The sequence below is a fragment of the Gracilinanus agilis genome, chromosome 3 (assembly GCF_016433145.1).
Source record: "Gracilinanus agilis isolate LMUSP501 chromosome 3, AgileGrace, whole genome shotgun sequence".
NCBI lineage: Eukaryota > Metazoa > Chordata > Mammalia > Didelphimorphia > Didelphidae > Gracilinanus > Gracilinanus agilis.
In genome coordinates, this window is record NC_058132.1 from 65,633,140 (window position 1) to 65,659,741 (window position 26,602).

Genomic DNA, 26,602 nt, shown 5'->3' on the forward strand with positions numbered 1-26,602 from the left:
ACTGAGGTCACATTTGAACACAGGTCCTGGGGACTCCAGGTCCTTCAATCGCCCCATTGAGCTGCCTCTGAACTGGAAGGCTGAGGAGGGAGACTGGCACAAAGAGGACGGAGAAGTCAGGAGGAGATGACTGGAGATCTGGGAGGGAAGCCAAGTATGGCCCAAGGACCAGCACATAGTAGGTGCTAACCCTCGTTATTATGGTCCTCATTTTTGGGAGATTGTGGTCCAGGAGAGATCGTCACCACTTGGGAGTGAGGGGTGGGAGACTCAGCAAGACAAACGTACAGGGAATAAAGGTTATTTCCATGGAACATTGAAGTGGGAAGTATTTGGTTTGGTCCTCGAAAGAAACCCTGGGGATGATGGAAGAGGGTGGAAGTTGCAGAGAAGCTTGATATTAAAATTCCCCAATGAGTCATCTTAAAGTAGAGGGGAGGGGGGTGCGGAGGGGAATGGAGGGTTCTAGCAGAGGCTGGAAGCCCATCCATCCAGTATGTTCTGCTCAGGTGGGGTTTAGATGACATCTTGTGATTCTGGGCTTTGTACAAAGTCAAGCAGCAAGGTAGAGAACAGCACTCAAGTCTCCTTGCTCCTAGTAATGTCCTTTTTCTGCTACTTCATGAGCTCTTAGCCAGGAGGGAGGCTGACTCTAAAGTCAGGGGAGGTAGAACTTGGCAGGGAGCTGGGCAGGGCTTTCTCATTTTAAAGTCCTTCCTAGTACCTGGACTAATTCTTCAAGGTCTTCAAGTCCTTTAATTCTTCAGAAAACCCTGTGGACCCCTGGAATGGACACCATTTTTAGGCACTGGCCCTAATGAACATTTCCTGCCTACAATAGGTGCCCTGAGGATGGATGGGAGTGTATGTGGGGATGGAGCACATAGGGCAAGGAGGAAGGTACCTGTCAGAGCTGGGAGAGACCTCAGAACAGAGAATGTCAGAGCTGGGAGAGACCTTAGAACAGAGAATGTCAGAGCTGGGAGGGACCTTAGAACAGAGAATCTTGTCAGGGCTGGGAGCAGCCTTTGAACCCAATGTCAGAGCTGGAACAGGCCTCAGATCTGGTCCCATCTTCTTTGATAGAGACAGTTCCTGTCTCAAGGTTAACCAACTAGTTAGTGGTAGGGCCTTGGCCAGCTTGGCTGGTGTGTGGGTGTTGGGGGAGGGGAGGACAGGCCGAGCACACAGGGGAACCTATGAATCCAGATCCCATCTGACCCCACCAGATTTGTTGCAGTGCCAGGCTGGGCTACCCCAGGCCAAGGGCAAAGTCACTAGTTAACCTGAGCCCAAGCAAGGTCCAAGGCCTCCACCCCACAAAGCTGCAGTTTCTGACACCATGTTGTCTTCCTGCTCCCCTGGCGTCTCTCTCCCTGTCAGTCACTGGTGGACACAGGAAGCCAAGTGCTGACTAAACACCAGCATCTCTTTGGCAGGCAGGGGCTGGGGGGGGTAGAAGGGGCCCGGGAGGGGGGAAAGGGATGGGGGCCACTTGGCGGCAGCAGCGGCTGCTCCGAGCTGTCTGCAAACAAACTCCCCAACTCCCCGCTGCTCGCTCCCTCCTCTTGGTCCCCACCTTCCCCGATGAGCTCAGAGCGGCTGACGCAGCAGTTGCTGACAATTAGAAACTTCTGGCCCCTCTCTCCTGGGATGCTGGTGGGTGACTCTCTCCCCGCACAGCTGGGCAACAGGGCCTTGTCAGGCATGACTGGAGGAGGCCACCCACCCAGGGAGTGCCCTCCCCGTCCGATCCCACCCCCTACCCCTCCCAGGCAGCAGCCACAAGCCTCACATTCAGAACTGGGTGTCTGCTCATAAATTACCTACCCCCTTCCCTCCGCCTTCCCCTTCCCCAAGGGTCAGTTACCAGAAGCAGCAGCTGCCTGGAACAGCCATTTCTTTTCTCTTTCTTTTAACAGGTCATTCTCAGGGTCAGAATATAAGAAACTTGTCCCCCATCTCCTCCCCCAGCATAGAAGGTTGGGGGTAGTGGGGGGAGGAGGGCAGAGGCCAGAAGCTCTTATCGGATTCCACTGAAAAGGGTTCTATTTAAGGTAAGTTGCTTTGGTCTGAGAGTCAGAAAAGATGCTGGCCAGATGTTGGGTGTCTGCATCAGCTTTCATCTTGCATTCCTTTCCTTCTGAACCCAGTGAGTCACTGTTCCAGCTGACACCCCCTCCCCAGTCAGAGCCCGGCCAGGTTTAGACTCCCCCCTCCTTGGGAAGCAGAAGGCTGACTGGGGGACCCCATGAGCACTCCACACTTTCTTAGTCTTGGGCAGCCTCGGGAGCCCTAACTCCTTGGTTGCAAGCTCTTGACCTATTTAGCTGTATGACCCGTCAAGGCAGTGCATCTCTTCGGGGCTCTTCCTTTTAAATGAGAGCACCAGGAAGAGGGCACTGCACATCCCCTTATACCTGACAGACTACGGCTTCAGGATCTTCCCCCCCTGCCTCTGGCATGTGTCCATCTGCATCATCCACCCCTCCCTCTTGGACCAATGGTGTGACTTTGGACACTCACACTAACCTTGTGTCACCTTTGCCCTGTGGGCTTCCTACAGTGCCCAGGAATGTCTGCCCTCTCCACATTGCCCGCAAGCTCTCTGCCCACTGCTGCCACCTACACAGTACTATTACTCTGGGAGAAAAACACCAAATGCAATGGCTGATTGGCTAGAAAGGATTTATCAAATTCTTTAAAATGTTTACATTGAAAGTACATGTACATATTGCAATGAGGCTTCGCAGAGAATACGGGGCCACAGTTGAGACAAGACACATAGCTGGGGTCTGCTGCTTGCGCCCTTCTCGAGGTTTGGGAGGGACGGGGACATCACAGGCCAACAAGATCAAAGGTGGCTATGGGAGGTCTGATGTGCTTCTACTGATTGGGACCTTTTACCAAATACTTGGAATCCAGCTTGATCGCCTGGCATGGAGGGATTCTCACAGCAGTGCCATTCCCAACACACACACACACACACACACACACACACACACACACACATCCACCCACGCCTACCTCTCCCTAAATCTCAGCATGACAGACTCACCCAAGAAGCCCGAGTTACCACTGGAATATCTGTCCTTATAAATATATTTATATCAGAGAAAATAAGGCACTCTGGGAGCATTACAGCTTGCTCTTCTAGGTCTACATCATTCTAGACAGAAAGTAAAAATTGGTTAGTTTCTCAAGTGAATTAACTGAATAAAGTTAATGCAATAACAAAATTGTTCCCTCCCCTGCTTTGAGGCACTGTAAGAACTACTATGAGGCACTGGAGAGGCATGTGTCTGTAACGCCCGCTTTGAGGCCCTCCCCCAGCCAGGCCATAGATTAACTTGGTGTTCCTGAGTAAAGGTCGCTCCATGAGACCTGGGGCAAACTTAGGGTGAGGAGAGCTGCCACGGGGCCAGTCCTCTGGCCCTGGAAGAGGGACAGCTGTGGGAGGTAGACCAGCAGCCTAGGTGAAGACGCAGGAAGAATGCTTAAGCAGGGTCACCAAAGCCTGAGGAATCCTTAATCCTTTGCAGCCGCAGCAGCAAAGCCAAGGGGCTCAGGGCACGGCATAGAGCCACGTACAATTTCACATTAACCCTGACAACACGGCGTGGGCTCCTCAGTGACCTGGCACAGGGTCATTCCCGGGAGCACAGGCAGGCTCTAAACTAGGCCCCCCCACTGGCTAGCGGGGGGGCCCGTCTTGGGGACACTCCCCTGGAATGTGTTAATTTCACAAGTGAACAAGAATCCCACCACTATTTTGCTGGTGAGGCTCAGCAGCTGGGCCAAGGCAATTCCTGCTACCTGGGATGTATTCAGCTAGGCCCCCCCACTCCGCCTGTCTCCTACCCACTACTGGCCTCTAAAGTAATCACTAAACTTTGCATTTTACAGTTAGAGGATTCACAGAGACACACGGTTAATTGCATAGAATCCTTTCTTAAAGGAACAGTGAGCATGAAGAATAAAAAGCATGAATTTTTGTTGTTGCCATCTTTCCTGGGGCACATTTGCATACAGAGCCCAGAGGACCTTTCTGCTGCCTGGGCCGGGAAGCCCCACCAGCCAGGGTGGCTTAAGCGGGGCGGCTGCTGGTACAAAGAACCGAGGCTGGATGCATAGATTTTAATGAGAGCGTTGGGCAGAGCTGTGCAGTTGCACTCCGGGACTTGCAGATCATTACCAAGCCAGCTGTAGAAGGAGAACACAGCACAGTGAAACCCTAGGAGGTCACTGAGCTAATGATCTAATCCTACCTTCGGCAGCCAGCCCCTCTGCCCCCTCCCCCAAAGCCCTTCCCACTGTGGGCCTGCACACGGATGTGATATGTGGATTCTAGAAACCCTTCTCAAGGTCACCACTGTGCGGGGAGGGGCTGGCTCCCCTTTCTGAAGTGGGGGTGGGGGTGCTGAAGAGCACCATTCATCCAGCGCCACTGAGTGTGAACACCAGACTGGTCAGCCCCAGGTCTCATTCTGGGCTGAGGGAGGGGCTGGGCTCCTCAGAAAAGAAAAATGCCACCCCCACCCCCCACCCTGTGCATGCCTGGGGCCCGGCTCTGCAGCAGGAGCACCGTTCTTTCCCTGGCAGCTGGGAGGTTGGCTCCACTGCCTGGACCATTTGAGGTCTGAGACAAATGCCCATTCTTATGCTTCCAAAATGCAGGCTGGGAAAGAGGCTTCGAAGCCGCCACCGCAGAGCCTGATAAACAGGGCGCGACCTGAGCAGAAGACCCCTGATCTTGTCAGGGGGAGATGAGCGGCACTGCCATTCCTCGGCTCTGCCCCCCCCCCACACACACACACCCTGGGGTTCAAAGGAAAGGAAATACAGGAAAAGCAATGGGGGAAGACAGGCACAATCTCTCAGTGATTATACATCCCCTCATCTAGCCAGAGGGGTTTCTGTGGGCTTTGGCAATCACTGCAACTATTGACTCTACTGGATAGAGGCAGCCTGCTTCTCTTTGTTTCAATGCTCTGAAAACAAGAGAGGCAGAGGCATGATTCTGTGGGCTAAAGAGGACAGAAAGGGAAAAAGAGCTCATCCCTGGCCAGTTTTGTTTACCAGCACCTGTGTTAATTTTGGGGCGAGCGACAGGGGTGGCATGGAGATATGCCACCCACTCCAGCCACCCAACAGAGCTTGGAGACAAGGAAAGAAGACCTCTATGCTTTCATATTCCCCCAACCAATACTCGTGACAGGACACCCCCCCCCCACTGCCCCAAGGCAGCAGGAACTGTGATCTGTAACTGGCAGGCTCTTTCCTGAATATGGGGGATACACAAGCAGACAAGAGGTGGGAAGATATAAAAGACTTATCAAAAATTAATTTGGGGGAAGGGGATGCTCAGAATGCATGGAGAACAGGCTCCTGAGCAGGGAAGGTGGCTCCATCCTGTTTCACCCCTTACACTGGTGCATACACCTGCTAAGAATCCTCTTCTTTTTAGCACCATCCTGGGACTGAACAGGACAGAATGCAATTCTTCACCCTCTCCAGAGGGGGTGCTCTTCCACACTCTGAAAGCATGGTTAGGGGCAAATCCCAGGACATTCACTGGGGAAAGCACAGTAAATGGAAAGATCCCTAAAGTGGGTCTCGAGACCCAAGTTCTAGTCTCAGTTCTGTTCTGTGGACCTGTGGACAAGTGCCTGAAACCCAGGTTTCGCATGCTTCTGGCCCTGTTTGTTTCATTATCTGTAGAACATGAGAAGGCTTAGACCAGACGTATCTGTGAGTCCCTCTTAACCAACTTGGGGTCACAAAGAGAGGGTCTAAACACCCTACTGCCAGCCTGGCACAGGTCCTTTCCAAGGCTTCAGAGATGCAGGAGTCCTCTCCTTCTTCATGAGACGGTGAAAATAAAGGGGATACTCTAGACTAGGGAGGGGTCTAGCAAAGTCCAGTACATACATCTGCTCTATGAGAACATTGTGCTAGGCTATCATGGGGACTCTGGCTTGGGTGAGTCTAGCCTGGAAGGGATGGCCCTTACTTGTCTGCCAAAATCATTCCCCATTTCTTAATATGGCCATCATGGCTACCAGGGATCACGGCAGTGGACTGAGTTCCTTGGTTCCTGAGAGTGCTCCATGTCAGGACAGGGGCAGCACTACTCTGCCACCTGCCTTAGAGCAGGGGTCAAAGTGAACCTGAGATCCTGAAGGCACATGGCAGGTTTAAAGGATCCCTGGGATGCCCACTGAAAGGCACTTTTTTCCACTTACAAAGGAAAACATAATCTAAAGGGAATGCTAAAAAGCAGTTTTGTGAGAATGGAGAACAGAGTTCTGGTCTCCTTCCTGCCTGGCCTCTCCAGACCAAATGAGGAAGACCATCATAGATGCTCTTGGTGACCTCCCACGTAGAAGGGAAGGGGAGAATGGGGAAACACACACTAGAGGTGTGCAGGAAGCACTTAAGGCATATCTTTGGTTACTCGGGGAAAGGAAGCCAATGGCTCTGGCTGGGCTCAGAGCAGACCGTGGAGACGGTGCTGAGGGGCACAGCTAATCGAACCATTCGTCCTCATCAAACTCCGAGGAGTCATCCTCCGAGTCACTGTACTCGACTGCAATTCGTCGGGCCAGGATGGTGGCCACATCGTTGCCCACAACATCCCGTTTTTCCTGTTCTTGCTGCTCCTCCACCTTACGAAGCTGGAAGCCTGGCCCGAGAGAAAAGAATCGAAAGAGGGAATCATTCCAGAGCTGGGACAGTTGTGGCCCAGGGCACGAAAACCTCATTAGCCCTAAGGAGCCCCAGTAGGGCTGAGCAATGCCAGGGGACACCCCTGGAGGCCTAAGGCATAGCCAGGGAGAAAGACAAGGGCAGGGAAGTGAGGAAAGATAGAGAAAGAGAGAAAGGGAGAGAGGGGGAGAAGAGAGAAAGAGAGAAAAGCAGGAAAAAGGGGGAAAAAAAGGAAAGGAGAAGGAAAAAACCAAGTTAAATATCATAGGGTTTAGAGTGCTATTAATGACTACTTCAGCACTCCTCACAGGCCCCTGGTGCCATATATGACCCATCTTGGTCTACCAGAAATTCTTCCTTTCATAGTTTCTTAGCTTGGAAAGACTGACCCTCAGCTTCTTAGAGGTCATGTCACCTCCTCGCCATCCCATGAGCAGCCAAATCATATTAAGCTGAATGTCATTTATGCCCATACAGAAGGCTATGGCTGAGTCTAGTCAATCTCTGAATAAAGAACTGTGCAGGCCTCATTATTAGGCCTGGTAAACCACAACCTTCTCTTGACAGCAAGGACCATATACTACTTGTACCAGCTTGGATGGCAATCCCACTTGCACATAGCTCTGACATCCTGTGGGGAGGTGGCTTAGTATTTTCTGATGGTGAGATGAGGACATGGCTGGCTACTCCAGGAGGAAACCCTGCCATGGGGTCTTCTTTAGGGCCACAATGGGAAGAAATTCAAGTGGGAAAATCTAGCAAGGTCCATTTCTACTCTGAAGAACACAGAGGCAAGAGAGGCCTGCTGAGCTAAAAGGGATCTCATTTCAACTTGTGCCTGAGCAGTAATTCCTCTACAATATCCCTAACCAGTGGCCATCCATTCTGGGTGAAGGTTTCTAGATATAGGGAGCTCCCTACTTCCTGAGACAGCCTATTCTGGTTTTAGACAGCTCTGAATGTCAGGAAATTTCTCCTAATTCTTTGGGGGAATCTGCTTCCCTTTAACTTATGGCCACCCTTTCTAACTTGGTCCTCTGGGACTAAAAAGTGCAAGCCTAATCACCTTCTACATGCTACCTTCTAACAATGCCAAAGGACCCCAGCTCCTGAAGAAGGCTGGGCTATATCTTTTTTCTGGGGAGGCCAAAGAAATGTTACAAATAAACAAGGCACTGTGTCATGATATGAAAGGGATTTACCTTGACGAATGGCTGAAAGTAAGTCACTTCGGGCATCATTCACAGGAGACAAGGACGACTTGGGTTTAGAAGCAGAGTTATCAGCAAGTGGCAGGGGTGGGGCTGGCTGATCATCGCTGCCACTGAAAGAGAGGGGTGGGGGTCCAGGAGGAGGAGGAGGAGGGGGAGGGGGTGCACCACCAGTTGGCTGGGCTATAGGAGGAGGTGGGAGACAAGGATAGTCAGCTGCTGGGGGTGGAGGTGGGGGAGGAGGGGCAGCAAAATCAGGATGAGGTGGAAAAGATGGAGGAGAAGGAGGTGGGGGAGTTCCTGGAGATGCAAATCCAACAGGTGGTGGTGGTGGTGGGACTCCTGTCATTGGTGGTGGAGGTGGTGGAGCAGGAGGAGCAAACCCTGGTCTGGGGCCAGGTGGGGAGCCAAGAGGTGGAGCTGGTGGGGGGTGGCTTGGACTGACAAGACTGGATCTTTTAGGTCCAGCTGAACCAGAACCTCTCTGATTGTCTGCTGGGTAGCTGTGAAAGAAAGAAAACAAAGACACTATCACCATGAAGTAGAATTGGAGAGGACCATCATGACACTATCTTTAATTCAAGTTAATTTAGGAGAGACAACACAATTTCATTCCCTCAAAAAGGAAATCTTTAGTAATCCTTCTCCATTCCACTGTTAGTTGAAATCTACCAGCTCTCTTATAGGCTTTCAACCATGTGCCAAACTTCATTCATTCAATCAACAACAAAAATTAAATGCCTGTCTGCAAGGGACTCTTCTATACAAATACAGACATAACACAGACCCAGTTCTCAAGGCACTTGTAACTCATATAGGGAAAAGTCATGTCCACAAATCCCTGGAGAGTATATTTAGTCTAAAGGACAAGTTCAGGTAAAATGCTAGGAGAAATCAAAGAAGGAGGTATCAATTTCACCTGGGGCAAGGCAGGGGAAGGGGGCAGACAACAGGAAGAAGAGGTCAAGAAAAGCATGGAGGAATGGAATCTCCAAGTGAGCAGTGGAGGAAAAGTAAGACTTCAACAGAGGGAGATTCAGCCATGGGGAAAGGGCATAAACAAAGGCCCAGAGAAGGGAGAGGAGCAAGGGGAAAAGTTAAGAAAGGATGATAAAGGGAAGACTAGAATAAAGGATATATAAGGCTGCAAAAAGATAGTGCCAGACTGTAGAGGCCTTGAATGCCAACATCTGAAATTTGATCCTATAGGCAAGGAGGAATCACTCAAGTTTTTGGAGTTGGGAAAGGGTTTAGAACAGAAGCAGCAAGATTACCCAGGGTAATCTTCAAAGTAAGAAGAGATAAGGGCCTAGACAAGGGAGATTGCCCAGGCATTCTGAGAGAAGGGGACAGATAAAAAACATAATATTCGAGAGGGGGAAATCTTTAGTAAAAGCTGTTAAAATCAACCTTTCTTGACAATGGGCTGGATTTCTTAAGTGATACAGAGGGAGGGACAAACATGACCTACAGTTACCAGTCTAAGGTGACTGAGAAGATGGAGCTATTATTAAGAGATAGAAAAGTTAGACAGGAGGGCAAGTTTGTGGAACAAAGTGAACTCAATTCTGCACCTGCTGGCTCTGAAGTCATTCAAGTGGGAGGGTAATTAAACGCATGGGACTCTACCTCTGGGGAGAAGTTGGGGTTTGGATAAGACAAAGTATAATAAAGATGAAGAAAAGAATGAAAAATAATAAAGACAGAATTGTAGCGGAAGTAACATTTAAAAGGCTAAGAGAACATGAAGTACCAGTAAATGAAATTGAATACGAGAGTAGGCTTCCAAGGAAGTTCAGAGGAGGGGGCAGTCCATAGGTTCAACTACCATAAGTAGTTTAAGAAAAATCAAGACAGAGCCAGAACACTGTCTCCAGTGATCAAGAGGTCACTAGTGACCTCAAGGAGAGAGATCAAGCAAGATCCCAAGGAAAATGGGGGAAATGGGTTCAAAAGTCCAGGTGATGGGATGAACAATAAAAAGCAGGACTATGTCATCCTGGAAGGAAGGAGTAGAGATACGAGGCCATTAAGAATGGAAGAGGGTCAGTGTACCAGAAAACTGCATTCATTGACTTGCAACCCTTAAGCATCAGTGCTCCTGGAAAAATCTACCCAGAGGAGAATGGAAGTGAGGAGCAGCTCACCATTTTCTGGTTATGTGGGAAAAGGACGTCTTAGAGAGGAAGAAATTCCTAGCTTCTGGCCACTGTAGCACAGTTAGCACTGTGAGGTTCAAATAGAGACTATGCAAAAAATGAGAAAACTACAAAATAGTCCTCTGATAAAGGTCAGTTCTACCACAAGGATGGGACAAGAAAGAATCTGAATAAAAATGTAAATCTTCCCTATACCATGGACACAGTTTGTCCTTAATTAGGATCACTCACATTCACTGCAACACTGATAGGGCCTGAAGGACAAGCCAGGCTGGCCAGATAGGAGTAGGTTAGGAGATTCAGAACACAGTTTGTAACTGGACATTTCCCAAACTCTGCTCTACAGAACCCAGATGTTTCATGTCGTGTGAACAGGGGGTTCCTTGCAAAATGCCCAAGTCGGGGCTATCCCCCACCCCATCCTCCATAATATGAAACAGAATAATGTATCATAATTGTTACACAAAGAATTTTGGAAGGGACAAAATTGGGCTTACTTTCATTCACTTTGTCCTAAATTTCACCTGACCCCAAAGTGTCCCACAGTCAACTTAGTCTGGGAAGCACTGCTTCACTTCATTATTAGATGGTAAACTCCTTGAGGGTCAAGATCCTGGTACAGAGCACATTGCTTTACACATGATAAGCATTTATGGGTCCAATGAATAAAAACCTTCAAAGTAAACAATGGAAGAACCAGATGACTCTGAACCTGAGCAGCTGACCAGTTAAGAGATGAACATTTCCACTTAAAAGACAGACAAAGGCTCAGTGTGATGGTAAAGAATAGGATTCTCCTGAAATGGAAATTCATACAGAGGAGGCTCTGAGCCACATTCTTATTTAAAAGGACTTTCCTTCTGCCATCATTTCTGTTCAGACACTCCTTAGAGAAGTATCCATTTAGCTCTTGTGCTGGCCACATAAAACTCTTCCAACATCTTGAGGGCCTGGGTTCTATCAGGAGCTGGCACCAGACATGCTGTTTCCATGTAGCAAAGTGATTTGGGATGAGTGAGTCAGAGAGCAAGTGAAGTAGGATCTAACAAGGGGACCAAAGGATTTAAAAGCCATGGTCCTTCAAAACTCCAGGCCTGGAGCTTTCACTATATGTTAATGTCCTAGCAAACAGGGTTCAAGGAGAAAATGTCCCTCTCAGAGTCACCACCTAAGTGATGAGTCAATGATTTCTAGGGAAGAAGGGAACATATGGTTCTTGGACTAAATCCTCAGTATCTCCAAACACCATTTATTTACACCATTATTTTGAACATGTTCCTCCACAAATCTTTGCCAGAATGGCTGATAAATACCCAATGAGCAGATTTTTAGTATTAATGTTTCTTTCCTTTTTCCCCTTCAACTTCTGGTACAGATGCTAACAAGCCATAAGTTGGACAAAAGACAATAGAAAAGAGAAGGTGAAAAAGGGAACCTGGATCATATATAAACCACAGTCAGTCCATGGAGTAACTAGTTAATTATTGCCTCAAAACTTTTTTGACAGTATTTCTTTTAAGCCATTTGACTTTATGTTGAATTGAAGATAAGAAATTGAGATTGGTTAGTACAAGGCCTAATGAATTTGTTTTGGATCTAAGAGAGTAAACACCAAAAACAGGAACCGGAAAAGAATGTCAATTTTTGAGGTAGGAAGAACAAAAGGTGGGGGGATGGGGGAGAAAGCAACATGTTGCCACTGGCATTAGACATGTGAAAGGGTACATGAAAGAGTCAGTCACAGCATGGCCTGGGGGACTGAGTACAAGTCTGAGTCATAAGACCTTGGGCAAGTCACTTCTCTCTGAATCTCAATTTCCTCAGATGGAGAAGGAGGAGGGGTAATAATGCTTAGACTACTTTTTCATGGGGCTGGTGAAGAAAGGGCTTCATAAACCAGAAAGCATTACAAAAATGGGAAATATAATAACTAATACATTACATATATTCTTTTATTTGGGCCTCATAACAGCTGTGAGGTAAGCACTTCAGTCATGATACAGATTGTCATCTTTATTTTACAGATGAGGACCCTAAGTATTCCTAGCTCTAAGTCCAGCATTCTATCCACTATACCAGGAGATATATTCACCGGTCACTGGAAAGGCTCAGAGAGGCAACAAAACACATGGTTGGTGTACTTACAGAGAACTAGACAGGGACCAGATGCCCCTGTACCCAGTGGCCCCTTCCTTGGTCCATCCTCTTCCTTCCCCTCTCCTGATCTGAAGCAGATAGAAGTCGAAGATGTCTAGCCCTAGGAATTTCCTCCTAATGTCCAATGCTATTGGATGAGTCATTTCCATAACCACAGCAGCAATAATATTAATGATAGAGCGGGCTCTAATTATAGTACTTTTAAGGTCTACAAAGTTAGTGGCACAGCAAAACCTAACTGGGTCTGAGATATATTCCAACCAGGGCCAACCTAATCACTGTGCTCTTCTTTGCTCTTCCCTGAGGTAGGCAGGATAAGAGTCAAGGTGAAGAAACAAAGTTTACCTGAACTCCACTGGCGGTGGTGGCAGACTGTCATCAGGGAAGGTGGGAGAGGGTGGAGAGTTGGAGTCTGACTGGGGTGGAGGTGGGTAGCCACTTGTGTCCACACTCTCCACAGAACCAATGCTGCCATTCTGGTACACTAGATTAGAAGGATACCTGTAAAAGAACACAACACCATGGATGTCATTTTAGAGGTTCAAAATGTTCTCTTTTCTCTTCCCCAAAAAGAAACTTCTAGATGACCTCCAGGTGGGCAGTATCCCAATGAAAACAGCCTCCAAAGGAGCACTCATAGTGGAATGTAGTTCCATCAGGAGACAGATATGCCACAGATGGATGCTGGGAAAATTCTGAACTCCAGTGCTCTTTAAACTGGAAGTCCAGGCAGGGAATCCAGACAATGTTTCATGCAGCTCTTTACAGGGTCATAGGTCTAGAACTGGAAGGGACTGTGATAGCCATTTTGTCTAACTCTCTTCTTTGGCAGTGAGGGCAGGGCCCCAAGGTCCAGGCCACACAAGAAGCTGGTAGCAGAGGTGGGATCTGAATCCAAGCCTTGTGTGACTCCAGAGCCAATGTTCTTTTCCTTGTACCTATCACGCAGTCTCTTCCCTCAAGCAACACTTTATTTGTTGCTGTTGGATCTGAAAGATATTATATGATCGTGATGCCAGAGGACGGATTTTAGAACTGGGAAGAACCTTAAGGAGATCATCTTGCCAGAGCCTTCAATTCACAGATGAGGAAATGGAAGAACCAACTTTATCCTCATGATGTGTCAACATCTCCCAATTTTGCTCTTACCTAACAGAAAGAACCCAGGATGAAGAACTGAGAAATAGGCTTGAATGTCTACCCTGACACTGACTAAACATGTATGTGGCCTTGGGCAAGTCCTGTAATATCTCCAAGCCTCAGATGTCCTCATTTGTAAAATGGGACTAATACCATTTATGCTATTTAACTTGCACAGTTATTGTGGGAAAGTGCTCTATAAACCTGAATGCCCAACACAGATGGGAATTATTTTATTATCCTATTTTGTTAAACCCTCTACTCAAAGTTCTAAGTAGAATATATGCCTAAGCCCGAAGGCCTGTCATGTGGCCGAGAGCAAAAACTGAGCCATGGAGGACAGTGAACACACAAAATGTGACAGGCAAACAGCATAATTTTGTAGTCAGCAAACCTCTGAAATGATCAAAGGCCAAAGGAGAGTTTCCACTGGGAAACAGCAAAGAATGAACATGAGCTGGTGAGAGGTAGTCAGATCCACATGCTTCCTGCCAGATCTCAAGTTAAATAAAATGAGTTGCCAATTAAAATAAGAATATATTTGGGCTCACAATATGAAATACAGCCCGTATCCCTTACTTAAAACCAGGCCTCAGGTGAACTGACTTTTGAGAAGAAATCCAACCAGTCAGAGGCCCGAAAGTCATCGTCCATCTGTTGTGCCCCACCTCACCATCACCTCCAACTGCACAGATGCCATGCAACTTCCCCAAAACACAGTCTTAAAGAAGACAGAAAGAGGCCATTACCATCACAATACTCTTACTTGGGAAGTCTGGAGAGCATTCCAGCCCACATATCTTAGATGGAACTGCAAGTCTATCAACAAGTATAACTGGATTTGGTTGGCCAGGAGTTTGGGGCAGACAATAAAGTAGATGAGGACCAGATTTAACCCTGCCCTCATCCTTCAATAATCTAGGATTCTGTGGGTATTTAGGCTCTTCTTCCACAGATGCAGCTAAACATCCCCATCCACATCTGAGCTGGTCATGACTTGCTGTGGCAAAAAAAACATCGTTTTGTGGCCAACACTCAGGTACTGAGTCTGGATGTAATAAATTTGGCCAGACAGATCTTTTAGACACCACACACAATTTATTACTGGATATCTGCAGGAATTTGTAACCCTGATAGAAAAACTTGAAATAGCCAGGGGTCAGGCCACTTGAGCCAGTCTGGCATGCTAGTCTGAAGTCAGGAAGACCTGAGTTCATATCTGACCTCAGACACTTATTAGCTGTGTGACTCTGGCCAAGTCATTTTAACTTGTTTGCCTCAGTTTCTTTATCTTTAAAATGGGCTGAAGAAGGAAATGGCAAACTATTCCAGTATCTTTGCCAAGGAAACTCTTAAATGATGCCACAAAGAGTCATACATAACTGAAATGATTCAACAACAGGTCATTTCCTTGCAACCTTGGGGCATTATGGAAGAAAACTCCCCTTTCCCCTTTTCCTCAAAATAATAAATGACCATATCTTGAGTTTGTATACTTCTAGTCACTCACCTTATAGGGTGATGGTAACTGAATTAGGTGGAGCCAGAAAACAAAATAATCATTTTTAATAAACGGGGTTCAAGGAACTGCTTTCCCCACAGAAAAATTTATTTTCCTCTTGCCAAGCTCATCACTCTTTAAAACAGATCTTGTCCAGGAAGAAAAATGTCAAATGTGACAATTCTAAAACTCAAGGTTTTCACAGTAGAGACATCCCTAGAACAAAAATGACTTCCGGCTTTCCTTTTGTCACTCTGAGACACCCACCTGGCATCAGACAGCATGGCTTTCTGACAGCTGGGGTGTGATACAAGGAGAAGAAAAACAGAGAAGACGCTGCCCAGGCTTTCCAAAGACTCTAAGACAGAAGGACAAGGGCTAAGCAAATGGAGTTAATTAATGCCTTGCCTTGCCTGGGGTCACACAGCTAAGAAGTGTCTGAGGCCACATTTGAACCCAGGACTTCCTGACTCCAGACCTGGCTCTCTATCATTGGTGTCACTCAGCCACGCCTTTAGATGCCTCAGCATTGCTATTATCGGTGGGCTTCTCAAAACTGATCCTGTTACATCACTGATGAAACTGCTTGGCTTCTTGAGTTATTTAGTAAATTTCAAAGACCAGATGGATTCCCTTTAAAGGACATGGTTATGAGTGGTATCAATTTAAGCTCCCTGGCAAGGCTGCCATGGAGTAAAGACAACAAACACATCAGTGCTCTCAGCTGGACCCCCTTCTCCCATTCTATAGGACCAGAGTGAGGTTGGAGTCACCCTGACTTCTCAGCAGCTACAAGCCAAATTTTACCAACATTTAAGGCTTTGGGATTCACTCACCCAGAAGGCCCTAGTTTTTCTTTGGACTCCACAAATTCCTGTCCCATCTTCAGTTTCTCCCACTCCTCCTTACGGGTTTTGATTTTCCGAGGGTTGACATTTCCTCTATTTGGATTATCCTTCTTCTCTTTCTGGAATGACAAAAGCAAAGAAAAAGACTAGAATTTTTAAAAACTTCAGGAACTGATGACATTCCCTGAGACTCTGGACTCTATAGATTTGAACAGACAGCTAGCTACCTAGTCTATATCTATAGTCTAATAGTCTATGGATATAGACAATTACATGCATGAGACACATATGCACAAAGTGTAATGTAGGGCAGCTAAGATCTTAGAGTACCAGGCCTGGAGTCAGAAGGACCTGAGTTCAAATCTAGCCTCAGACACCTCATAGCTGGAAGATCCTGATCAAGTTGCTTCACTCCAATCGCCTAGCCTTTACTGCTCTTCTGTCTTAGAACTGACATCAAATATCAATTCTAAGGCAGAAGATATGGGGTAAAAAGAGAAAGTGTACTGATGTTATACAGGGTAGGGCATTTGCCTGAGTGATGTTGTGGAAAGGTAATGGACTCAGAGTTGAGAAACCTGGCTCTGTCATCTCTGCATCACAGGAGGGCTACAAAAAAGGCCCTTCACAAACAGAAAAGCACCAAGTCCTACAGAAATGTAAGTTGTTATAATAAAAATAAAACCAATTCTGCCATGATTAACTGTACCACCAGAGCCAGTGGGAAGAGACAAGGAACAGGCTTGCAGCAGCTCTCTAGGGCTACATACCCAGACAATTCTGCTGCACTTTTTGGGGGGCTCTCACCCAGGCATCCCAGAAGCCACACTAATGGTGTCACAAGGACACAGCTCAAAAACAATAGACAGTAGGGAGGTAGGGGCAAGGACCACTTTGAAACAAGACAGCTCTCTTCTCAGGAGTAAAAGAGTTAAAGTGATCCTGCTGCAAACCAACACTGGGAGCCTTATGCTGTTCTTGGAAAAAGGAGCTACAAAAGTGAAAGGTGAATGGGCCAGCCCAGGCCTCTGTGTCCAGCAGAGTCAGAAAAAAACCTGGAAACAGTGAAGAGAAAAGTCCATTTCTAAAGAGGCGGCCTGAATAAACTTGATTGTTAATAGTGCTAGGGGAAAAAAACATTGTTAGAATGACTTATACTTTTATCTTGATTTTGCTCAGTGTGGACACATTTTTTTAAAGTTTTACCTGGCATCCAAGCTCTGCAAGCACCATAGAATGGATCACTTCCCTGAAGTCGGTCTCCCTTTCGACCCTCCCCTCCCCCAGCCCTCAGCACAGCATGCCTACCGGGATAGATGCCCCTTTCCCCTCACCCTGTGCTTCCTCTTTTCTTTCATGATATCCTTGGTGTCCTGCAGCATCTTCTCCCTCCAAAGATCAAAGAAGTATGAAGAATCTGTATAGAATTTGAGGGCTTCTTTGCCATCATCTCTGGGATAGAAATAAAGAGAAGTAACTGTCAGTGGACAGACTCCCAACCAAATCCAAAATGCTAAACACTTCCAAGTTAGCGGGAAGTCATTCAAATGAAGTATTCCCTTTGCCACTGAACGATAGCTCTCCATCTGTCCCATTTTTAATAGTTATTTATCCTCATTTAAAAAAAATACCACTTACTAAACCCTTATCATCTTAGTATCATTTCTAAGACAGAAGTGCAGCAAGGGTTAAGCAATCAGGGATAAGTGACTTGCCCAGGATCACATGGCTAGAAAGTGTCTGAAGTAAGCTTTGAACCCAGGTCCTGGTGCTTTCCATCCACTGTGATGCCCAGCTGACCCATTTTTTTTTAATTTTTAAAGGAAGGCAGACTGCCACATGCAATGCCTCATTTGGATGTGTCTGGACTCTTGGAAGCTTGACTACCCTACGTTCTCCTACAAATGGACCTTGGGAGCTTGTTCTAGCAGGGGAGCGCAGCTACTCGTATACCCTTGACTGAAGAATGGTACGCCTCTATCGGGGAAGGTCGTCCTCTTCGACCGAGTGCACAACTTCGGGAGGGATGCACATGGAGTGGTGAGGGAGAAAGGGGACACCCACCTAGCCAGCCAGATCAGCCGAATCAACCCTGGCGATCAATGGGGTGACAGATGTCACAGCCAGATCACCCTCACATCCCCAGCTGACCCTATTAACCTTACTTTCAAATTCCTGTAGTTCAGCATCACTACTGCAGTTTTATCAAAAGCAGCATCGTTGATTCTGACACATAAAGGTTAGGGTGATGCACTAGACAGCAACAAGGGGTTGTGGATATTTCCTTTGGCCTACCTGGGTGTGAGACCTACTGAAGATAACTTGGTATCTCAGCAGACAAAAGAGACAAGTTCTACTGGTGGAATTCCCTGGGCCTGTCCATGTGGTATCACCATGCACCACCCCTATCCATTTCAATTTTATATGCCCAAACCCCAAAAGATAGGAAGTATGAGTTACGAGTGAAACTTTCCAGAATGAAGAGGGACCTGAGGTCATTTAGTCTTAATCCTATCTGAATGGGAATCCTCTCTATAACAACCCTAGGAAGTAGTTAACAGTTTCTTCTCCAAAACGTCCAGTAAAAGGGAACTCAACTACCTTCTAAATCAGGCCATTCTAGTTTTGGACAGATCTCATTTTTATTTTATTTTTTTAAACCCTTACCTTCCATCTTGGAGTCAATACTGTATAGTGGCTCCAAGGCAGAAGAGTGGTAAGGGCTAGGCAATGGGGGTCAAGTGACTTGCCCAGGGTCACACAGCTAGGAAGTGTCTGAGGCCAGATTTGAACCTAGGACCTCCGTCTCTAGGTCTGGCTCTCAATCAACTGAGCTACCCACCTGCCCCCCAGATCTCATTTTTAGGAAGTTTTCCTTACCTAAAGCTGAAAATGACCACTCCATAAATTCCACTAATTGTTCCTAGTTCTGGCCTATGAGACCAGGCAGAACAAGTCTGATCTAGTCTTTTCCATGAAAGCCCCTCAAATGCAGTTCCCATCTCCCTCTAAGGCCTCTCTCTATTAAACATCTCTTGTTCCTTCAAACAATCCTCACTGGGCGCCTTCTCTAGCCTCATCCTTTTCTTTAATTGACTGGCACCTTAAAGTACCAGAGGGACAACAAGAGCCACAACCAATCTTCTAATCACAAAAGTTAACTAACAATTCTAGTGGCAAGTATGAGGATCTATGAGGAATTAACTGCCAAACATCCATGTCTAAATATTATGTGTAGAAAAACTTCAATCCCAGGCTGTCCTCACTCTCCTCTCAGCATATATCTGGGCCACTCTGCCCTCCCTGATAGCATGCATTCAGGTAATAGAAACCCATTCTACTAATAGTTTAAGTCAAAAAGAATGAAAAAGAATACCCAAACAATTAGGTCCCAAAAAGTACATTAGGCTGCTTGGGGAACTGTCCTTGGGGGATTTCAAGAAGAGGCTACATGGTTCACATTTTACAACCAGGGTTCCTTCCAGAAATGGGTTGAATTAGATAATCTCTGAGATCCCTTCCAGCTCCATAGCACTGGGTTGGTTTTAATTCTGTTTTGGGGTGGGTGGGGGAGACAGAGAGTCAATACTTAACAAATTGCAAAGTCAAATAAAAATAACTTTTCTGACATTATGTGTGTGTGTGTATAATATAACATAAATATAATATTTATGTTTGGGCTGGTCTTCTCTTATACAAGTGCTAATGTAATAGAAAAGAGTAGATGTTGGTAGCAAGAGACCGAGTTCTTTCTCGTCTTGGTTCTGTGACTTATATCTCACTAACCGTGGTCATCTGGGTGAGCATCTAACTTCTCTCTCTCCATACCTTCAGTTTCTACCTCCATAAACTTGAGTTGTCTTACCAACTTCACATAGTTGTTAAAAGGACCAAATGAAATAATCTTGGTAAAAGTGCAAACTATAAGCACTAAATGTTAAGTGTGTAGTATGCTATGTGTAAATAAATGATGGTTAGAATGAGTTGTGTATATTGAAAATAGAATTCCACTTTCAGAAGCCCTCTGGAACTCTTCCTTTGCCTAAACCCTTTAACAGTATGCCGTGATTAAAAAGCAGGTACCCATCTCTCTCCAAAATCCAAGCAATTGGCTAATAGGAGCTGTGGGACCAAAGAGAAAGTTACACATGATAACCTGGAGTAATCCTTTACTGTTTGAGAAGCTGTAATGTCCCTAACTCCAGGCTCCCTAAATCAGGCCAGTGTCCTTGAGTTTTACAAGTACACACACACACTGCTGCTTTGCAGTACATCCATGTCTCACGGAAGACATCTGCCTCCAGCTATCTGTAATTACTTTTTACCTGTTCAAAAGATATTTATGGATGTGGGCAAGATAAATATTCGTATTCTTCCCCCTGCTTTGGTGCCTTCCTACAAGATGCCAACACTACAAGAAGCACTGGAAGGAAGGGGTTTTATGCTGGTTATAGAGCTGTCTTCCATGTCAAGTCCCACCCCCAACAGCAAACACACTTAGAGAGGAACCAGTAGACAGGATGCTCCAAAACCAATCTGGCTGCATTTAGATAGCTGCCAGTTAGCCCCTTAAGAGAACCCAGCAGGCAAGTCCTATATATTCCTATATATCCAATGAGTAGTCAACTATTCCCATGGGGTTGTTATGAGAAAAGAGAATTTCAAACCTCAAAGTGTAACATAAATGTGAAGAGGAGGAGAACACTCTTTGAGCAGGGCCCAAGATGGCCCTCTCTTATTTATAACTCAATCTATTTAACTTGAAGAATATTAGAGCAAGATTTTAGCACATAAACCTAGAAAAAGAAAGGCAGGGAAAGGTGCCAAAGTAACCAGGGTTTGAATCCCAGTTATGACCCCTTACTAGCTGTGTAATCAAGGGCAAGTCAACTTTACCTCTCCAAGCCTCAATTTCCTAATCCTTAAAATGGAAATAGTAATCATATTTCCCAAGGCTGTGGGGAGGAAAAGCTTTCTAAACTATAAAGGGTTAGTGACAGAGACTGGCCCTGTGATCTCAATGATCTAAGGAACTCCCTGATGTGGAAGTTCCTTTTACCCATACAGGCTGGTACTTGTGCTGAAGCAAACAGCTCTGGAAAGTTACCTAGGGCTCTTAAAGGTTAAGTGATTTGCCCAAGGTTTCTAAGCCAGCTCTCCACCCACTATTCCATACTGCTTCAACAAAGTGTAAGGCATTGTAAAGTGTTATGTAAACCCAAGTTATTATTATTAGAAATGTTTTAAGTAAAACTACAAAAATGAGTAATTCTGTTTATGTAGTCAACTTCAGTTCTAGCTGCCTCCAGCCTCTCTCCAGTGATGAAGCCATATTTTGTTCTCTGAGGCTAATCTAGTCTGGGAGACTTTCTCAGTGGCTGCCATGAGGCTACTGATTAGGAAGCTGTTGTTACCTGTACGGGGACAAATTGTTGAGGGGTGGTGGAGCATTACAAGTGTTATATGTTTCCAGGACAGGCACCGGCAGTGAGTCCCTGTCGAAAAGCTTCTGGTCTTGAGTAGTAGAGCTTTTGAAGGCCTTTCGAGTATTAATCCCTTGCAATGACACTGGGAGAAAATGGAAGGAAAGCATTAGAAAATGGAAAAAGTCCACTGAAGCAAACACTGACTGAGTCACGCCAGTCACCAAAGACCAAACTGTTACATTGCTTTGCAGCAGCTGATTAGAGCCAGGTTCTTCTTCCTTGGCCCTCTTGGGAAGCCCCACAAGGCTGGCTGCAGCCCGGCCATTTCACAACAGAACAAAATGAGACAACACAGAGGTCTGCAACATGGCTGATTCCAGCAGGCTATTCCTCAGGAGTCTCCTCCATCCAAACCTGCCATGACTCTTTATTCAAGTGGATCATGGGGAGAAGAGGATGAGGCTGGGGGGGAAATTTGCTGAAATAAAGAGGTCTCAACACCCTGGCTTGGCCAGGGTCATTTCAAAGTCAAATGCCACAGATTATTGGAACTTTCCTTAACCTCCACCCTTCTAGAAATCAGGAAAAGAAAAAGCACGGCATGATACTCCTCAGCTGGGCCTGCAAGTGCTGAGCTCAGCTTCCTTACCTTCTTCCTCTTTGGGATCCAGCTGAGTGACTTTAACTTGTAGGTGGTCGACCCTCTCAGCTAGAGAGCTCATCCGTGAGGCAAAGGCATCTGTCTGAGTAAAGATCTCTCCAAAAATGTCCTCTGCAAATTTACCTGGAAACAGCAGAGGAATCAGGTTACAGATGAACAAGTCATTCTCCATGTATCTATCACAATGCTGCCTGACACTGCTTAGGAAGGCTGGCCAGTGTAGACCGAGATTACCCTTATCACATGGGCAGTAAGCAGATGTTCCAAAACTAATGGAGCCTTTTAGGCAATCTCTGAGCAATCATGAAACTCAAAGCAAACTGAATAAATGTTAAAGAATTAAGGGAAGAGGAAGAGTTGACACTGAAAGGCCTGAGAGCCCAATACATATCTACACATTCCACTGGGCTCTTAACACTTTGCTGTTGTTACCAAAAAAGAAAACTGTTTGGAGGAGACAGTTATTAAACAGTTCTCTTTTTGGTGCTTACAATCAACATGTAAAACTGGAGGTCACTTGCTCAATAATCCTCAAAAGTACATTTTACAAAGTCATGTTGCAGTATTTTTTAAAGATCTATATATACCGATATGATCCAAAGTAAACTTCCTCTACTAGGTAAAATTTGGATTTTATAGTTTAGCATGTTGCAAAGCAATCCTTCAAATCTGCATCCTAAGGAATAAAAAAAAAAGTTGGGATACTCCCTGAAAAACAACACACTAGTGATCTCCTTCTGTCTTTTCCTCCTCTTCCCCTTAAAAAGAAATAAGCTTCCTTCCTTTAAATCTTGGATCTAAGAAGAGCCACCAATCAGAGAAACAAAATGACAATTTAATGCTGCCTCCATCCTGTCACTCCAAGTCACTCACACACACACACACACACACACACACACACACACACACACACACACACACACACACACACACACACNCACACACACACACACACACACACACACACACACACACACACACACACACACACACACCCTTATTAGGGATTAGAAGTCAAAGAGGCAAAGTGCTGAATGTCTTTTAAGTATATTACTCAAGCAACATCCAAGAGTAAGACAGGAATAAAAGTGACCAGATACAAATGAACAGTGATAATTACTTTGAGGACTGTTCAAAGAACAAGCTTTTAAATGATACTCTATTTGAGCTCATAGCCTAGCAGAAAAATTAGTTAAAAAGGAGCTAAACTGCATCTTTAGAGTGAACTTGAGTTCCCTTTGCCTGGATAACCTAATGGGTGAGAAGACTAATGAACCACAAGTTCAGGATTGCTGATGAACTCAAGTCAAAAAGGGGTTTCTGATCAAGGAAGGAGTGAATGAAGCTTTGCATACTGAATGGTTTGGGACTCTAAATAACTATAGTAAGTTGCTGGCCTCAAATTTCTCAAATCAGACTAACAGCCTGCATTTCTGCAGGGGTAAGAGCTGTGCCTGATCCCTGCCTATAAAATGGCTAGGTTCCATAAAAGCCACATTGTAGGAACTCTTTCAGGCATTGGAAAATTGTCATTAGAAGGCTAATGTGCAGAAATGAGCAAATGTAAGGAGTTCATACCTATAACTGTTACCCATACAACTGTCCAAGCTCTAATCTCACCAAAAAAAAAAAAAAAAAAAAAAATTAAGAAAGAAAAGCAAAACCCTGAATAATTCCCAGCTTTGGGGTCCAAAGATCTATGTGCTAGCCAGCTGAGCTTGAGCTCATCATCTCCTGCCTGGACTACTGCAACAGCCTGTTCTGGTGGGTCGCCCTGCTTTAAGGCTTTTCCCACTCCAATTCACCTACTAAGAGGTCGAGCAGGTCTATCTTATTCCCCCGCTCCCTCCACTTTATGTCCTAGTAACAACTCTAAGACAGAAAAGCAAGGCCTAGGCAATAGGGGTAGAGTAACTTGCTCAGAGTCACCCAGCTAGGAAGCATCTGAGGTCAAATTTGAACCCAGGTCCTCCTGACTCCAGGCCTAGTGCTCTGTCTACTGAGAGACCTTAGCTGTGGATCTGACTTATTTAGTAAGTTCCAGGGCCACCGTATACTCACAGAATAAAACAGAAAATCCTTTGGTATTCAAAAAAATTCACTCTTCCTAACCAGCCCCCTTTCCCTCACCATTTTTCCAGTCTTCCCATCTCTTACTCTCTCCTATGTACTCTGAGATCCAGTGATTCTAATCTTAAAACAAAACATTTCCATCTTCTAACTTTGGCTATTCTCTGTGCCTGGAATTGTCCCCATCTTTTGGCCTCCTATGCCCTTCTCTAAGAAGACTTTCCAGATTTCCCCTAATGCCAGTGCCTTCCCTCTATTGATGACCTACACTTTCTGCTGTATATAGTTTGCTTGCACACAGTAGTTTTGCATGCTGCGTCCCTCATTAGACTGTGGTTTCCTGGAGAACAGGGACTCTCTGGTCCATTCTCTGTGTCACCAGTACTTGGACAGTGCACATGGTAGATGCTTCATAAATGTTTATGGCCTGATTTGTTGAGTAATCTGGACTTCTAGTATTCCCCTGCTCTCAAAAAGGAAAAGGTGATTGGGGTTTGGGGAGTAGATAGAGGAGGAAGAGAATACTACTATATTATTATAGCATTTACATCTAAGACTATTACAGAAAGTAACAGAGCCTAGAAGAAAACTAGAATCAGGATCTTTAGGTCACACAATATTGACATGTCTGGGAGTAGAGGAAAATATTAAAGACCTAAAGCAGTGATTCCCAAAGTGGGGGCTACCGCCCCCTGGTGGGTGCTGCAGCAATCCAGGGAGCGGTGATGGTCACAGGTGCATTTATCTTTCCTATTAATTGCTATTAACATTTTTTAAAAATTACTTTCCAGGGGGTTAAGTAATATTTTTTCTGGAAAGGGGGTGGTAGGTCAAAAAAGTTTAGGAACCACTGACCTAAAGCTTGAGTTTCCAAATGTAATTCTAATCACCTCTTGTCCCTTAAGAGCCAACCTTTAAAAAGTGAAATGCTAATACTTGATAATGAGAGAAAACAAAGTCACACAAAGAATTAGCAATTCATTCATTTCATTCAATGATGAGGACAGTTTAATCAGGCCCAATACCAAACAGCATATTGAAATCTCCTAGAGCTGACAATTCTCCAGCAATACCCTCCATAAGAATAGTGGGTTTTGCCACAAGTAAGATTTTATCAGGATTTGTCCTGGGTCCTAACTAGCCAACAAGGATGGCAGTCATAACTATCCCAATTATTCAAAATAGTGCAACCAACTCTAAAGACTACTGATCACACTGCAAGAATGGAACAAAAATAGTGGGTTCTATAGGCCAGCTACAGAAGCCAGATGATGGAATTTGGAGTTCTGTTCTTTAACAGTTAATCTAAACCAAATGTCTCTGTAAGATATAGCAGTTCTTGTTAGAGTGTGGCACTCATAAGGCCAAGCTCATGGATTTGATTCTCACATAGGCCATTTAGTACCACATTGAAGAAAACCACTTCTCAGGGCCAAGTGTCCATCCTTTGCCTGGCCAACAGTCTCATAAATGCATGCTGCTGGTCACGGGGGTGGGAGGTAGAGGAAAGCAAGTACGGATGGCTCTGTGGAACCCAGCCCTCCCCACACCAATGGGAAAACACATGCAAGGCTCATGTTTTCATGCTTTCAGTGGAGCAGCCTAGTGCAGTGAAAAGAACAGGAAGTCTGGCTCTGTGGGCCAGTTCTACCTCTTACATGTTAGATGACCTGGGACAAGTCCCAACCTCTCAGGGGCTCTTTTCTCCTCCACAACTGTGGAGACTATGGCAAAGGTTTCTTCAAGGCAGACTATTCCTTTGCTTACTAAGATGATCTGCATATAGTCAAGTCATCAGCAGGTAACAGAGTGTCACTGAGACCCAGCCCAGTTTTCCAATTCCCAAAGTCCAGTGTGTTTATTCAGACCTTTCAGTGTTACCGGGGCAGAACCGATGGTTTTAAGACCAGGTAGCTCTCTCTGCTTTGAAACATGTTCATCTTAACAAGCATTTTGTACCTACTGGCAATGTTCCTTTGTGTAAAGCAAAGAGCCGAGGTTTTGTATCTTTCTAGGCCCCACCCAGTTTCCAGAGCCCTCCATCAACTGAAATCACCCCTGGGCTAGATGACAGCTTAGGAATCTCAGAGCTCATAGATCACCTGACCACTGAGCAGGGTCTCTGCAGCCTGCTATTCTAAAAGCAGGACCTATTACTATCTGGGGGAACATAGACTTTAGTGATCTTCCAGTCCCTTCACCCAAGGCACTGATGCAGTAGGAAGGCTATCTACAATGATTCACGAAGATGTGTTTGTTAAGGGAGATCACCAAAATGGCATTTCCACTGAGGTATTCATGGGAGCAAGAGTGGCACTAGATACCTGCAAAGCCTATCTGAGCATTTGCCACTCCCAGATCATGGCATCAAGCAAACAAAGTCAATTTAGAATGAAATCTGACACATGCATGTACCCTACCCAGAGCAAGATTCATTCATTTCTATCCATCAAGAAAAAGAAATAAAAGTGACTACTGAGGTGGTTTTCAATTCAGACAGGGTTAGATAGAGGACTACCTGTAGTTTTGATCTTCATTACCACATGTAGCTTGCAAAACTCTCAACACTCTCCAGAGACATTGTACCCTGAACTTTCAGACCTTAGGGTCTGAGACACAGGGTGGCTAAGTCAGGCCAAATCTATATATGGGGGGGGGGGCGGTAAAAGGGAAAGAGGGGGCAAAGGGGAGAGGGAGAGAAAGGAAGGGGAGAGGGTGTGT

General features: G+C 45.7%; 1 protein-coding gene across 1 annotated transcript in view; it reads right to left on the reverse strand.

The window, feature by feature from the left end:
* Positions 1 to 6,527: 6,527 nt before the first annotated feature.
* The window catches only part of WASF2 (WASP family member 2), an 86,179-nt gene continuing 66,104 nt past the window's right edge, over positions 6,528 to 26,602 (reverse strand). The window contains exons 3-9 of the mRNA XM_044667929.1: positions 21,800 to 21,934; positions 21,139 to 21,292; positions 17,059 to 17,176; positions 15,713 to 15,843; positions 12,581 to 12,736; positions 7,911 to 8,422; positions 6,528 to 6,685 (exon numbers count right to left, since the gene is read on the reverse strand). Of these exons, the coding sequence (XP_044523864.1) occupies positions 6,528 to 6,685; positions 7,911 to 8,422; positions 12,581 to 12,736; positions 15,713 to 15,843; positions 17,059 to 17,176; positions 21,139 to 21,292; positions 21,800 to 21,934 (1,364 nt within the window). The remainder of the gene's footprint in view (positions 6,686 to 7,910; positions 8,423 to 12,580; positions 12,737 to 15,712; positions 15,844 to 17,058; positions 17,177 to 21,138; positions 21,293 to 21,799; positions 21,935 to 26,602) is intronic.